Below are 14,376 nucleotides of genomic sequence, written 5' to 3' on the forward strand. Positions count from 1 at the left end.
ACAGCAGGACCCGGACGGTGCGACGAGGGGGCAAGGAGTCTCCGCACTAATTTCTGGCCAGATTTCCCTCCCGCCGCTGGATCCCCACCCCCTCCTTGATCCTTGTCGGGGAGGAGGGCCACCCTCCAATCTGTCTGTAGGGTAACATCAGACTCAAGATCCTCGCCATATCGCTGCGTCTGTTTTCTTTCCTGTAAATGGGGACAGTAACACCTACTTCATAGGATTGTTGGGAAGATAAAAAGAGATCCATCAAGAACAATTATGGTAGGGACACACAATATATTAGTTACGATTATCACAACTTTTATTATGAGAGGAGGTGTCCTCTTTGGGGTTGGATTGAGGTCACCAGACCTTCTTGGGGGGGAGGGGGGAGGACAAGTGTCCTCAGAGGCACTTTGCTGAGGATGAAGGCAGAGTCCAAAGGCAAAAACCTCCAGTGGGCCTGCCAAACACCACCCCCCAAACAGGTTTCTTAGATTCCTGAAGCCCACCACCTACTGCCCCCTGGAGGGAAGTGAGCCCCTTGAAGGAAGCTAGGCGCATGGGATGGGCAGAGGGCACTCCCTCATTGACCGAAAGAACAGGAAACTGCAGCCCTGAATGTCATCTTTTTCGGCCCCATTTTCCCGCAACCTGATTTCCTTGCGGGTTAGTCAGTTTCTTTCTCCTGTCCATACAATGGGCAGTGGTGGGCTTCTCCCTGCAGGAGCCCCCTCTACTTCTTCTGGAATTTCAGAGGAAGATCTGCAGCCAAGCAAAAGCCACTTTGAGCCCTCAAACCACGTACGTGAATTAGGGACCCTGCTCTAACTGCCCTTCCTTCCTGAGCCCCTTCTCTCTCAGCCCAGTGGGAAATACGGTCTGAGGTTGCACATGTTTGTGTCAGGAGTCTGTGCTTTGACATTTAAGGCACAGGAAAGAAGCCATTGTGGTGGAATGTCAGGCATCAGCTTCAGTTGTTACTTCACATGAGTGTAATCGAGTAAACCTCCCAAAGGCCCTGAAATCTGGCCCCACAGGGTCCCTGCCTCCTCAGAGTGGCGAGGGTGGCTATAGACTACACTTGTTACTTCCTCTCCTTCACGTCCCCTGCTTGTAAATGTCCCCCCTTCCCATCCCTAGGGACGAACGGGAGAGTGGAGGCCCTCTCAGACCGTAACGAGTGGCCTGTGGTCTCCCCCAGTCTGTGGCAACATTAGGATTCAGAAGCAACACCGGAGATTAGAAAGATCAGATCTTTACTGCAAAATCATTCAAAAATCACACAGCAGCAGTTTCTTCAGTACATTGCAAAGCACTCCTTGGGGCCAAAGCCCTTCATTGCAAAGTTTATTGCATAACATGACATTTGAAAAATAGTGTGGCCACTTCTGAGGTTCACATCAGCTTTCCATTGGTGGCGGGGGTGGGGGGTAAAAGTCACTTCATCTGAAAGCATCAGCAGCTTTTGGTAAAGGGGAGAGGGTCAGCTCTAATGCTACTAATCCCCAAGAGGGTAGGGGTAGGGGGACTGAAGTGAGCTCCTCCAGGGCCACACTCCTGCCACCTCCTAGGGCAGATCTTCTGGAATATAGAATGTACTCACAGGCCTAAGGAAACAAGGCCAGATTCAGGTGGCACTGCCCACCCCAGGCTGAGCTCCTGCCCACTCAGGGCTCTGGCCAATTCCGGCTCTGATCAGGCTGTTTGCGGTAGAGCATTAATGCTGCTGTGAGGGGGTGGGATGGGGATAAGGATCCACTTTCCGGTTCCGGAAGCTTTGGTGTACCAGGCACAGGTGTGCACCATCTTCCTTGAGCAGACAGAGAAGCTGTGTGACAGTCCTCTCCCCCACCTGCCTAGTTCTATTGCACAATTTATCTAGCTCCACAGGGCTGGGCAGGTGACTCAGCAGACGAATCACCCCAAGGGAGAGGTGGGAGTAGGTTCATCTCTTGACAGTGACAGGTGGCTCTCCACCTGAGGCCCCCAATCCAAGCTGAGTGCAGAGAGGATTGCCAGAGGATCCCAGGACTGCTGGGTCTAGGAGAGGTAGGGGAAGGCAGCAGAGAAATCATGCCTAGAATTCCCCCACATCCAGGGGTCTAAATATTACATTGAAAACAATTCCAGAATCCTACCCCATCCCAAGACCCTCTCAAAAGGCAATGGTGCTCCAAAGAAATTTTCTAGTCATTGGCAGTGCCCCTCCTGGGCCGGTCCAGCAAAGCTGTGTGAATTCATGGCTTTGTAAACTGAGATAAAGCATCGTTCCACAAGGTGCTTCTCCCACAGGTCCCTGCACATCTCAGCAGCAGGGCTGGCACTTGCTGCCCTCTCTGTGTGCCCAGCCTTCCTCTGTCCCAGCAGGGGTCAGTCAGGTGGGGGTGGGTCCCCTGAGAGCGTCTGCAGCAGTACCCTGTCCATCTGGCTGCCTGTGTGTGGTAAAAGCTGAGGAGGGCATGGGGCAGGGTGGTGGGCAAGGTGACAGCTCTTCCCTGGACTAAGGAAGGTGCAAAGTGCTGACAGTGCTGGTTCCGAATCATTCCCCTTCTCCTGCAGGGACCAAGATTCAGGCTACAGAAGAGCCAGGGGGCTCCGACACAAAGAAAGGTGATGGGCTTTTCAGATGGGGAGGATGAGGGCAGGGAGTATAGAGGGGGAGGAAGCAGGTGGTCATCAGGACTGACCCCACCGGGCCTCATCGGCGGTTTGGCACGTTGCACTTGAGCTGTTGGCAGCAAGCGCCTGGCAAGTGAAGGAAAGGCACCTGGTCCCGCTGCCGGGCTCTGTCTCGGGGTGGCCTGTGCACCCAGCTGCCCACCCGCCTGCAGAACAGGCCTGAGCAGTACCTGCACGTCTGCTCAGGGTGAGAATGTCGGGATTACTTGGGTGACTTGTGTAAGAGTAAGAATAAAAAAATATTTTCTGTTGAAATATGAAGGGAAAAAAAACCCACCTTAAAAAACTAGACATTTTAATCAGGAACGTGGAATTGCAAAGTCTTGTTTCCACAGTGTGGGAACAGCCCTGCGGGAGGAGCCACATCAGTGCAGTGAGCCAGGGCCTGATTAGAGCGAAGCCCCCCACGCCCCAGACGGGGGGCGTCTGCTGGTGTTCCCGCCTCGTGGAGCAGATGTGGGAGTGCGGGGGACATTGTCAAGGGGTCCCTCTGGTAGGCTCGTGCTCTGGTCACATCCGAGAGTCTTCCTGACAAGGAAGACAGCTGTGACACCTTAGAGTAAGTAGCCTGGCTGATGGCAAACCCAGCTGGCATGGCTGAGCTGAACCTTCACCCTGAGGCCTCCGGGGTGGGGACAGGAGACTGGGTTAGGTGACAGTGTTGTGTTCTTGGTACTTGCGCCGGCGGGCACAGCGGGGACAGTCCTTCTTCACCACGGCCTGGCAGCTCTGGTGGAAGACGGTCTTGCATTCGCCACACCTGGGAGAAAGCGGCAAGTGCTCCTTGTGCCAATGGGCCGGAGGCCTCCCCTGGGACCTGAGGCTGGCTAGTTTTCGTGCCCAGACCCTGCAGTCAGGCTGTGTTCTACCCACAACCGCAGGCATGTGGCCACTACTTCTCCTTTCTGGGACAAGAGAGCCTTGCAGCAATGCTTCCCCTAGGTCACGTGATGCACACGGGTACTCTCTCTTTCATTTTTATAAATCTGCTGAGACTCACTACATGGCTTCTTCCTATGTTTAAGACACTCTGCAGTTTAAATAACTCAGCCCTAGGTCTGTTCGGGGGCTGAATCCGGGCCAGGCGACACCTACTGAAAATGAATTCATGCTCCCACCAGGTCAGGTTTCCACTCCCACATGGGCTGGAATGGAGGTTTGATGAATTTTTTCCATTTAACAGCTTCTGATAATGAGCAACAACTGGGGACAAGAACAATTACGACAAGAGCAGAGGTAGGGGTAGGTACCACCTACGAGGTATCCACGTTGTGCTGGGCCTTATGCCAACTCTCCAGGACAGTAACTCATTCAGTCTCTCCTCAACTCATTCAGATGACAAAACTGAGGCCCAGGGAGGCCCCCCCACTGACGGAGCCAGCAGCCAGCTTGTCTCCAGGAAGATGGCAGCTCAGGAGAAGCAGGGGAGCTCTGTGAGGGCTTGTCTTGTCCCTAGCTGGACTGGGGCTGGTCATGACTGCTCGGGGTGTTAGCTGCTCTGGACAACCTCATCACCCCATGGCACTGGCACAGAGGGGCTGTTCTGTGCTCCTGAACAATGGTGCAGGCCTTGCCACCCTGGGACACTGGGGCCAGCTGTGGGTGGGGGTGAGGGTGGGGCGGCTGGCTGGGTGTTCCACATACCTGACTGTGGTGTCAAACTCAAAGGGGAAGATGATGTCCTGGTGGTGGCAGATCTGGCAGATGAAGCCACGCTGGGTGCACAGGTCACAGTGGTACACATGATGGGAGGCAAATTCGATCAGGGCCTTGAGGAATCCTTCGTACACCCCCTCCGCGATCTGTGGGGGCAAGTGCAGGCCTTTCAGGCAGCTGTGCTGAGGCTGTGGCCATCTATCTGCACGACGTGGCCTGCTGCTGTCCGTGGCACCCTGCCTGAGGACTCGTACCCCAACAGAAGCGTCTTTCCACTTGGGCAAGAAATCCCCCCTGAATCAGGCCGAGCAATGCAGACGTCCAGCCCTCGTGCATCCTGGGGATAACAGGATTGACAGAGGAGACCCACACCCACTGTTCCTTCCCCTGAGGAAATGGACGTCCCAACCTCTCAGCCCTGTGGCCTCTTCTCCCTCTGCCCTCCAAGCCAGGGATGAGTCCAGACGCAGGGAAGGGGCTGAGGTGCCCCTGTGATCCTGGGCTTTGCTGGCATGCCTGCTTATTCTGGGAGAGGGGCGGGGGCTCGCTCACTGCCCCAGGAAGCAAAAGACAGTGGGACACCCGTTCCAAGGTCCTGAGAAACTGAAGAGGGCTGTCTGGCCTCAGTAAACTCAGGCACCACCACTCCATCTCCCTTTCTCCTTTCTCCAGGAATGGGATCTCTCTGGAGAGTTCTGGGCGGATGATAGATATCTCACCTGCTGGAGGTCAGTGACACTGTACTTGTGGGGAGACTCCAAGAGATAATTCCTGTAGTTGAGCCTTCAAAGAAAACACAAGAGGTTCCTTAAGAGGGCTGCCAAGCCCAAGGCTAGTCTGCGTTTGTTTTCGTCCCTCGGCGCTGCTAGCCAGGCGGAAATACCTGCCTGGGCTGGCCTGGGCTTGGCACCTGTGCTTCCAGGTGACTAGCTGTTGGGACCCTGGGCAAGCTGCTTCACCTCCCTGCGCTTCGGGTTTCCTCCCCTGAGAAATGGAGCTGTTTTGAGGATTAAATAATTTATTTAAAGCATTTGGCATAGTGTAGAGCACATAGTAAACAATGAATAATTATCTACTATAGTTGATAACATTGTATTGCATAACTGAAATTTGTTGAGTAGGACTTAAATATTCTCACCGATAAAGTGATGGGTGTGTTAATTAACCAGGTGTGAGGAATCCTTTCACAAGTGTGTACATTTATCACATCACCATGATGTATATATGTTAAATAACTGACAATTTTTATTTGTCAATTATACCTCAATAAAGCTAAAAGATGTTAAATTACATAAACAAATAAAATACATATCTATGAAAAATAATAATGAGGATGATGAAAGCTAATAGTTGGTACCAGGAACTGGGCTGAGTTTTAGATATATTAACTCTTTTAATCCTCGCGATAATCCTGTGAGGTTGGCACTATAATAATACCCATTTTGAGAAGGAGAGGCACAGCGAGGTTAAATAACTTGCCTGTGGTCACACGGCTCCTAAGGGGCAGAGCTGGGGTTTGGATGCAGGGACTTGGCTCTAGAGCCTGCGTCCTTGTCCACCCGGTGACTGCCCGTAGGTGTCCGCTATTGTCATTCCTGCCACTGTTACACACCAGGGACCACGCTGGGGATAGAAATGCACAGGATGTGGCCCCCGCCTGCCTACAGCCCCTGATCCAACTGAGGGACAGATAGTTGAGCATCTGGTTTCAGTGCTAAGTGAGAGGAACTGAGACCTGTCCTAAGCACAGTGGCGGATCTTGTTTCAGAGGACAAGGCTCAACCACCAACTGGGCTCCAGTTTCCACCTTGCCAATGGCAGAGATCCCAGGCGTTACATCCTGAGGGATGAAGAGGAAACATCTGCAGAAATTCCCCTGGTACAAAAGCCTGCCTGGCCTTGCTACGTGTGTCTTTGTGGTGTTGGATTTGGGGGCAGGGGCTGGGGGGTGGGAGGGGGAGGTGTTCCGAATACAAAGAAGCTTGGGAACCTGGCCCAGGATGCTCCAGACGCCTGGGGGTAGGACGACGCCAGGCCCTGGGGCATCTGGAATTCGGGCTTGGCTGTGGCTCATGCCACAGCCTCAGTTGTGTTCCAGGGGGAACCCAATCCAGGGTGGACATGGCGAATCCCACCAAGCAGCTGGGCAGGCTGCACTGTGTCTCGTGGGGTAAGGACACTGCCGACCAGCCGCTCAGTTCACTGTGCTGGTCTCCACAGGAAAACCCCAGCTTTCTGGGAACAGGAAGCCACTATTTATCACCAGGAAAACGCAATGGGGGGGAATGCGGGGTGGGGGTGGGAGCTGTTGCACAGGCTGTCCTTGAACTGGCAGGAAGGGTGGAGCTGATTTGGATGGAGAGTCTCCTCTGTCATCTGCCCTCTGCTCACAGTCATGGAAGGCCCGGGGGCCAGCCAGGCCCAAGGCCCACCCTGCAAGCCACCATACCTGGGGCCTGTCACACTCAAGGAGGCCTGACAACTGATGTGGGAAGTAAAGTCAGGAAAGAGTTCCCCTTTGCTGGTGGCGGCCCCCTGGCTGGGTCCTCCGAGGGAACAGGGATCCCAGAGCTGCCCGTTACTTCTCAACCTTTCTCAGGCTCTCACCCTCCACGCTGGCCAGTGCAGTCCAGGCCCCCTCACCCACACCGGCCCGGGTCCCACTGCTGCCAAACTGGGTCTTTTCTAAACTCTCAGTCAGAATGAGACAGTCCCATGCTCAAAATCCTTCAAGGTCTGTCCCCCGTACCCACGATCCAGCTGCACTCAGCCCCGCGTGGATCCTGGCGAGTTGCATGCCCTCCCCACTCCATGCCGCAGGTCCCCTTAGCCAGGAAAGACCTTCCCATTTCTTCTCTTTTGTTCTCCTTGTAAACCTCAGTTAACAACGTGTGGGATGCCAACCGTGCCGAGGCACTGCTGTTTTCCTGTGCGTAAGGACGGAGTGAGGTCTGGAAGCACACGCTCACACTGCCGCGGTGGCGGGGCTGGAGAAGGCGTGCTCCCCACTTTCTGCCTGATTCTTCCTTGTACTGTTTGAATACTATCCTTGTAAAGAAGAAGAGCATTTTCTTTTCCTTAATGAAGAAAAAAACTCCACCAACCCTCTGGTCAGATGCCATCTCCTCCGGGAGCCTCCCGAGCCCTCGGGACCCTGCCAGGGTGGGGTCAGGTGCCCTTCTTCACAGCACCTGCCACACTAATCCAGGGCCATCTGTCCGCCTGACTGTGTCCCTTCCCAGGCTCTCACGCGGCCTTTGTCACAATTCAGGATGGCTATGTGAACACAGGGATGACTGACCATTGTATAGACAAGGAAGCTGAGGCTCAGAGAAGTGAAGCAACTTCCCTGAGTCACACAGCAGGTCTGAGGCCAGGCAAAGGCTCGTGTGCTCTTTCCCATCTGCGCTGCTTCTGTACGGGGACTTATACAGGCATTGCCCTGCTCTCTGGTAGGCCAGGCACACAGTAAGTATGCAGGGCTGCTGCCCAAAGATGAGAACAGCAGGGCCAGGGAAGAAGAGGCAGGCCTGCCCCCAGCACAGGTCAGCCCAGACAGGGCAGTAAGGCCAGTGACCAATCTCAGCAGGGTGGGGACGGGTGAGTGGGAACAGCACCCAGGACTCAACCCGAGTAGGCAGCTGGTCTACTCAGGTCTGCAGAGACCCCCTGACTGGGTCAGGTGACAGGGTCTCACCTGACCTGAGATTTTACCACTCTGGTCATGGGGGACAGGGGAACAGACTCTGAAGCCCTGGGTCCTGGAATCTCAGAAAGGATGGGAGTGAGTAAAGACCAGGCACCCAGCTGGTGGCAGAGATGGGTAGAACCTCCCAGGAAGGCAGCCTTCTAGGGCCCCTCATGGTGGCCCTCAGAGGGCTCTGTTCTTCCAGGCCCTGCGAAGGAGACCTTTGATTAAGAGAGAGCTCCCTGCAGCAGCCCCCTCAAGAGTCCCAGGGGACCTGCATACTGCCCTGGCCCTGAGGTGCCGTGAGGGAGCCAGGATGGAGGAGGTGTGGCCCATCAGACAGGTGGTCTCTGTGCCACCCTTGTGGGGAGGAATGGCTAGGGGGGAATGTATAGGGGCTTGTGAGCTTCTTCAAGTCCCCAGAAACACACAATGAAGCCCCCCTGGGCAGCAGGCACCAGCTCCTCCACTTGAGGCTTCTTGAGGGCCCCAGGATAGCACAGTCCCCCAGAAGGCCACAGCCTGGGCTGGGACCTAGGGGCTAGGAGGTGTTTACGATGGGCACCGAAAGACCTTCTAAGTCCATGCTGAAGCCCAGCATCACCTCCCACTCCCGAGCAGGCTCCCAGGCCCTGGGTACTGAGAAGCTTCTTGAAAGGCATCCTGAGGGTCCTGCCCCAATCTTGCCCTCTTCTGAGGATTGTGGGAGGGATGCTGCCATGGACGACAGCAAAGCAGCCACGGGATGGAGGCCTGGCCGGGGGAGGCAGAAGCCAGGGCAACCTGCCCTTGGTGGTCTAGACCCCACTTGCTTCTCCAGCCTTCCTCTCGCCACATGCCCCGCTTCCCTCCTCACTCCCGCCAAAGTTCTCTCTGTTCTTTCCACATACGGGCCCCAGGCCCATTGTTCTTTCTGTCTGGAACACTCTTTCCTGCTTCTCTTCCCCTTTCTATTCCTACCGATTTTTCAGGTTTCACCTTAGATGCCACTTCCTCCAGGAAGTCTTCCCCACTCTGCCCTGCTCCAATCCAGTTAGCCGTCCCCCTCTGTACTGCCGGAACCTACCTCTCTCTCCTGGCCCTCAGCCCTGGCTGTAGCTGCGGCTGATTCATCTGCCTAACCTTTAAGAGGGCAGGACGCAGACCTACCTTGCTCTGCGTTGTAGCCCACACACCTAGCTCAGTACTGGGCATTTAGTATATTCTTAATAAATATTTGCTGAGTAGATGAATGAATACATGGACAAATAAAAGCCACTCCTAAAACGTGTGGGGAATCCCCGAGCGCAGTGGCCAGGAGATCTCACCCAGCTCTGGCATGTCTCCCAAGAGGACACCTTGAGCATGCACTGGCCCCTTGCGTGTGTGCGTGTGTGCACGCGTGTCTGTGTGTGTCCGTGTCCGGGGTGCTCACCTCTTGCTTAGCTCCTTGAGGGCTCCACTTCGGCACAGGCCCAGGTAATCCCCCAGGAGCTTCAGCTGCTCTCGGCTCCGCCCAATGAGGTGCATCCGCTCCTCGTGCTGGTACAGAGATGCATTCACCAGCTGCAGGTTGATGAGCGGCTGGGCCTGGATCTGCGTCAAGAACTTCAGGGCCTGCCGGCAGATCTGGGCACCACCAGGCAGTGGGAGTGGGAGAGAAAGGCCGCCCGGTGAGCACTTCACTCACTCACCCTGCAACCACCCTCCAAGGGAAGTGGTGCCATCTTCATTTCATAGATGAGGAGATTAGAGTTCAGAGAGATGAAGTGACTTGGCCTAGACCCACAGCTCATACAAGCCAAGATTGAACCCAATTTATCTGACCGCCAAACCACTCTCCCTCCATGGCACCAGCTCCTGACCCTCCTGGACCATCTCGTCCTCCCAGCCCCCATTTTCCTGCCTAAAGGAAACGGGCACTGTCCCCTGGGCTGACGCAGTAACCAGGTGACTGGTGTGAGTCAGGCTCCAACCACAGGAAGCCGCAGATCAGACACAGCTTAACAAGCGGTTTCCCCGGTTCCTCAGATCTTGCAGGCAGCACCACCCGGGTTCCCCCAAGTCTCTGTGAGCAACGTCAGCCTCTTCCACCTGACAGACAGGGCACTGAAGGTTCTACCCTCAGGCCCGACCTGACGTCAAAGCCAATTACTGTGCACATACTATTTGCTAGACATTTGACCGTATCCTTTCTTCATCCTGTAACAACCCAAAGGGGAAGGTGTCATCATCTCACTTTACTGATGAGGAAACTGAGGCTCCGAGAAGCTAAGGTGGCTTATCTAACGCATCTGTAGAACGTGGAGCTGAGTGTGAACTGAGGCATCATCTCTGCCCACCAGGCAGCCACACCAACAAATGCGCAGCCTCTCTCCCCTGCAGACTACCGCTTGCTGTGATAAGAAGGCTGGAGGAAATGAGATGGTCTCCTCTGTCAACTACCGTGCAGTGGTTAGGAGTCTGGCTTTCATGTCGGAATTTGAATCCTGGCTCTACCATTTCCTAGCTGTATGACCTTGTGAAACTTCCCTAACCTCTCTGTGACTCAGTTTTCTCATGTGTAAAATGGAGAAAACAAAAGAAACTACTTTCTGGGATTATTTTAAGTTTAGATTAAAAGATAACCTACATCTGCTCCTGGCATGTAGTGTACCCTCAGTAAATGGGGGCCGCCGGCAGACTCGGTGAATGCCTGTTGGGGCCAGCTTTTCCCTGGAGGGTCGGGAACGTAACAGGGTCCTCAGGAGATGGTTACTGGTCCTATCTCCCAGATCCGCCAGTATCTCTCACCTCCCTAGCAATGGAGAACTCCTTTTTTCCCCATTGCACAGAGCCCTGAGGTACTGCCCTTAGCTGAGGGGCAGCCCACTTGGCAAAGCGCGGGTGACCTAGGTCAAGCTGCTGGTCCCCAGCCCTGGCCCAGCCCTACCCAGGACTTGGCCTCAGGCCGTGGGTGAGGCACAGATGAAATAATGCACAGGAATGTGCACAGAAAATTGCCAAGCACTGAAGGAGAGCAGGGGGCTTTGTGCTCCCCAGAGACTGTTTCTATCTTGTGGGCATGGAAGCCACAGACAAAGAAAGAAGCCTCAGTCCTGGGCTCACATCCTGCCAAGTGCCAGGCGGGCCTCACACAAGTGGGTCAGCCAGAGGCCCCTAACCTGCGAGCCAGTTACTTTCTAGTTTGAATTTTCCTGTCTTTCCCAAGCCAGGGATCTTTGAGAGAGCGCTAAATATTTCCTGATCTCAGATGTGCCGAGAAAAGCACTGTAATTTTCTAGTCGGAAAGGAAGTGGCACAAGAATTGCAGCAATGAATAAGGAGATGGCTCAACAGAAGTGTCTGGGTGTTGTAAATAGTGAGTGTGTCCTACGGACAAAGGGTTCTTTGCATCTGTAGTGATTGGGAGGTTCGATTTTCTCCATGTAGTTAAATACTTAACACTGCGGATAGGGGTGGGGATGAGGTAACCAACAAAAAAGCCAAAGTGAAGCTAACATCTTGAGGGCTCTTGTCCCCAGGGGGTGGAGGCTGGGGCAGCACAGACTCTGGGCGCCATGTCCCTTGCACTTTGATGAGCGCACATCCACATCCCAGGACGCACGGCCGGCGGGCCTGGGTCTTGAGAGAAGCAAATAGCTTCCTCGTGTTTCTGTGTCTGTCTTAGAAAAAAATCTGTGTCTTTGGGAGGAAGTCAAGTTTGTGCCCCTTGAGGCAAACCTTGGCCATGTGAATGAGGGGGCAAAAGGTGTGACAGGTCTCAGGAGAGCGGAAGGGCACTGTCTACGTGGCTGGTGGGCAGCGTCTCCTCTAGTTCTCACACAAGCCCAAGACAGACACTGTGATAAATCCCCTTTGCAGATGAAGAAACTGAAGTTACATAATTTGCTCATGGTAACACAGCGAGAAAAGTGGGCAAGCTCATTTGGAGAAGAGGAAAACCTGAACGATCTTAGAATACACCTTATTCAAAAGCATTTGGTGACCATAAGGAAGTACCCAAGATGTAATACCAAGTGAACAAACCATGTCATAAAGCAGTATGAGTCCACAACTTTACAGAAAGTAGATACATATGTAAATAGATGCATAGTGTAGACAAAATAGGGGTGCCGTATAAATCTAACTGACGGTAACCTCACAGGGCGACCTGATCATCAGTTCCTAACTGGCCAGGTCATGGTGGGTATCACGCCCCAGGCCTGTAACTTCTTTAGTAAAAGCTTTATATTTGCCTTAAGCAAGCCCTGTCCACTGTTTCTGTATGCCTTGGTTAACACACTTCTGAAATGTCTTTTTTCAGACCCTTCCTCCTCAGGCATGACCACCCACAATAGAGCACAGTCTCATTAACTATCCTGGGATCCAATTCCCACCCTCAGGCAATCTTCCTTACATTCCCTCCTTAATTCCAAATGTATAAAACAAACCGCAAAACTGTCATTCTCCAGAGCATATGAGATCTTGCTTCCCCACAACTGTCATCAGTTTGGCTCATAAATTGTTATGAAAATTCTTTACAGGTTCTTATGTCAACAACACAAAAGGCTGACTGCTCCACAAAAGGGGAAGTACAGCCAGCTGGCCAGCCAATTTATCCATCCACATCTAAACATCCAATCATCCGACCATCCATTCATCTAACCATCCACCCACTCACCCACTCACCCATCCATCCATCCATCCGTCCAATCTATCCTATCTATCCATCCAGCTATCTAGTTGCAGGTGCCTAAACTTTTTTGTCTATAGCACGGGGAGCTACAGAGAACCACCCCTCAGACTCCTACCTGAGGACCAAGGCAGGCGCGACAGAGTGCTGCTCAGGGTTATAGATTAGCATCAAGTATTTTTCCTGGTCAGCTCCCCAGCATCATGGGGCCTGAACCAGTGACCATGGCTTCCTTAGAGCCAAACTACTCCCAACAGATGAACAGCAGCAGCAAAGAGGAGTGGCCATTCCTCTGTGTGGCCATGACAGGCTGGGCTCGACACGTACCGGGCGCTTGGTGAGGTCCCAGTTGTGGATGATCCTGGCTGGAATCACTGAGGCATCGTCTTGATGGCAGATGTCACAGTAATAGAGGCCAGAGAAGGCACAGAGCTTGGGTCGTACAAATGAGAAGCCAATTTGCCGGGAGCAGCCTGGGGAGAAGGACGGTGGGAGTGAGCAGTAGCCAGGCCAGAGCCAGCTCCTGAATAACAAAAACTCATAAGGCAGGAAAGGGCTCGCTGTTTAAGGAGGATATAGAGATTAAAAAAGAGAGTACAAAGACAAGAACAACCGCCACCCATATTCCCATCACTCGGAATCAAGCCTCTTCATTAATCTTTACAGCACAACACTGTAAGGATTACCGCTGCCATTTTACAGCGGAAGTAACTGATGCTCAGAGGAAGAAACTGATGCACAGAGGTTAGGAAACTTGCCAATCACGTGATTAAGTGGCACAGCTGGGATTCAAAGTTGGGTCGCGTTGGTCCTAGAGCCCGTGTTCTCTTATACATAGCTGCCTTGTTCAGCGTTCCCACTGCTTGCTCACCAATACCAGCGCCCTCTAGGTCCACCTCTCCACCAGGCCCCGAAGTGGAAGCAACTAAGCAGGGCCTCGGCAGCAGGGAAGGAGCTGGGGACACGAGGTCCGCCACAGAGAATGGGTAGGGAGGCGGCAGGAGGTAGGGCAGTCTGGACACTGCCTGGCTTGAAGCCAGAGCTGTTGGATACCTCAGGACAGTGGTGAGGGGCCCAGCCTCAGCCCCTGAACTGGTGGTCCCCCCAAGTGGGGGGCAGAAGGCATGGAAGTGGGGTGTGCCTAGGGCAAATCAAAGGCCTCGCTCAAATCCCGACACACGCGAAGCCTCTCACGGAGCCGGGGAGAGTCTCTCCAGCCTTGAGACCAGAAGGGCCGGCTCTTCTGCTTATCAGCTGCCTGCCTCATCCTGACCTTCACCAAATTTCTGCCAGGTGCTATTCCAGTATCTGTACAATTCAGCTACTACTGCCTATGTTGTGGAGTTATTACAAAGATTAAATGGGACAGGTTTTAAAAGTGCACGGCTAACTATGAAAGACAAGCCAAACGGCAGCAGTTGGTGTCTGCCTGGACATTGAGCTGTGCTTCCGGGCAGAGAGGAAGCCCAAGCTCCCCAGTTCCAGTCTCACCGGCAGGCCAGCAAGGGGTGTAGGCGCGGGTGAGAGCTGCTCCCTAACATTCATTTGCACCAAGTATGAATTGCTGGGCAGCGGGCGAGCAGTGAGCAGGGGTAGAGTGGGATGGGCTTGAAGAGGTTCCTGTAGGAAGCTCTGCTCTGCCTAGCTTCCCTCATCCTCCAGGGGTACTGACCACAGACCACTTCCTCCCAGATGTCTGAAGCAGGCTTTC

At 53.7% G+C, this 14,376-nt stretch overlaps 1 protein-coding gene across 2 annotated transcripts in view; it reads right to left on the bottom strand.

The window, feature by feature from the left end:
• Positions 1 to 1,227: 1,227 nt before the first annotated feature.
• PLEKHM1 (pleckstrin homology and RUN domain containing M1) overlaps positions 1,228 to 14,376 on the bottom strand; it is a 41,573-nt gene continuing 28,424 nt past the window's right edge. For both annotated transcript variants that reach the window (XM_036222477.1, XM_016139808.2), the window contains 5 exons: positions 12,993 to 13,138; positions 9,426 to 9,619; positions 5,043 to 5,106; positions 4,312 to 4,469; positions 1,228 to 3,427 (listed from right to left, as the gene is read on the bottom strand). In XM_036222477.1, the coding sequence (XP_036078370.1) occupies positions 3,316 to 3,427; positions 4,312 to 4,469; positions 5,043 to 5,106; positions 9,426 to 9,619; positions 12,993 to 13,138 (674 nt within the window). In that variant the 3' untranslated portion in view covers positions 1,228 to 3,315. The remainder of the gene's footprint in view (positions 3,428 to 4,311; positions 4,470 to 5,042; positions 5,107 to 9,425; positions 9,620 to 12,992; positions 13,139 to 14,376) is intronic.

Source organism: Rousettus aegyptiacus, unplaced genomic scaffold (genome assembly GCF_014176215.1).
Source record: "Rousettus aegyptiacus isolate mRouAeg1 unplaced genomic scaffold, mRouAeg1.p scaffold_m13_p_6, whole genome shotgun sequence".
NCBI classification, from domain to species: domain Eukaryota; kingdom Metazoa; phylum Chordata; class Mammalia; order Chiroptera; family Pteropodidae; genus Rousettus; species Rousettus aegyptiacus.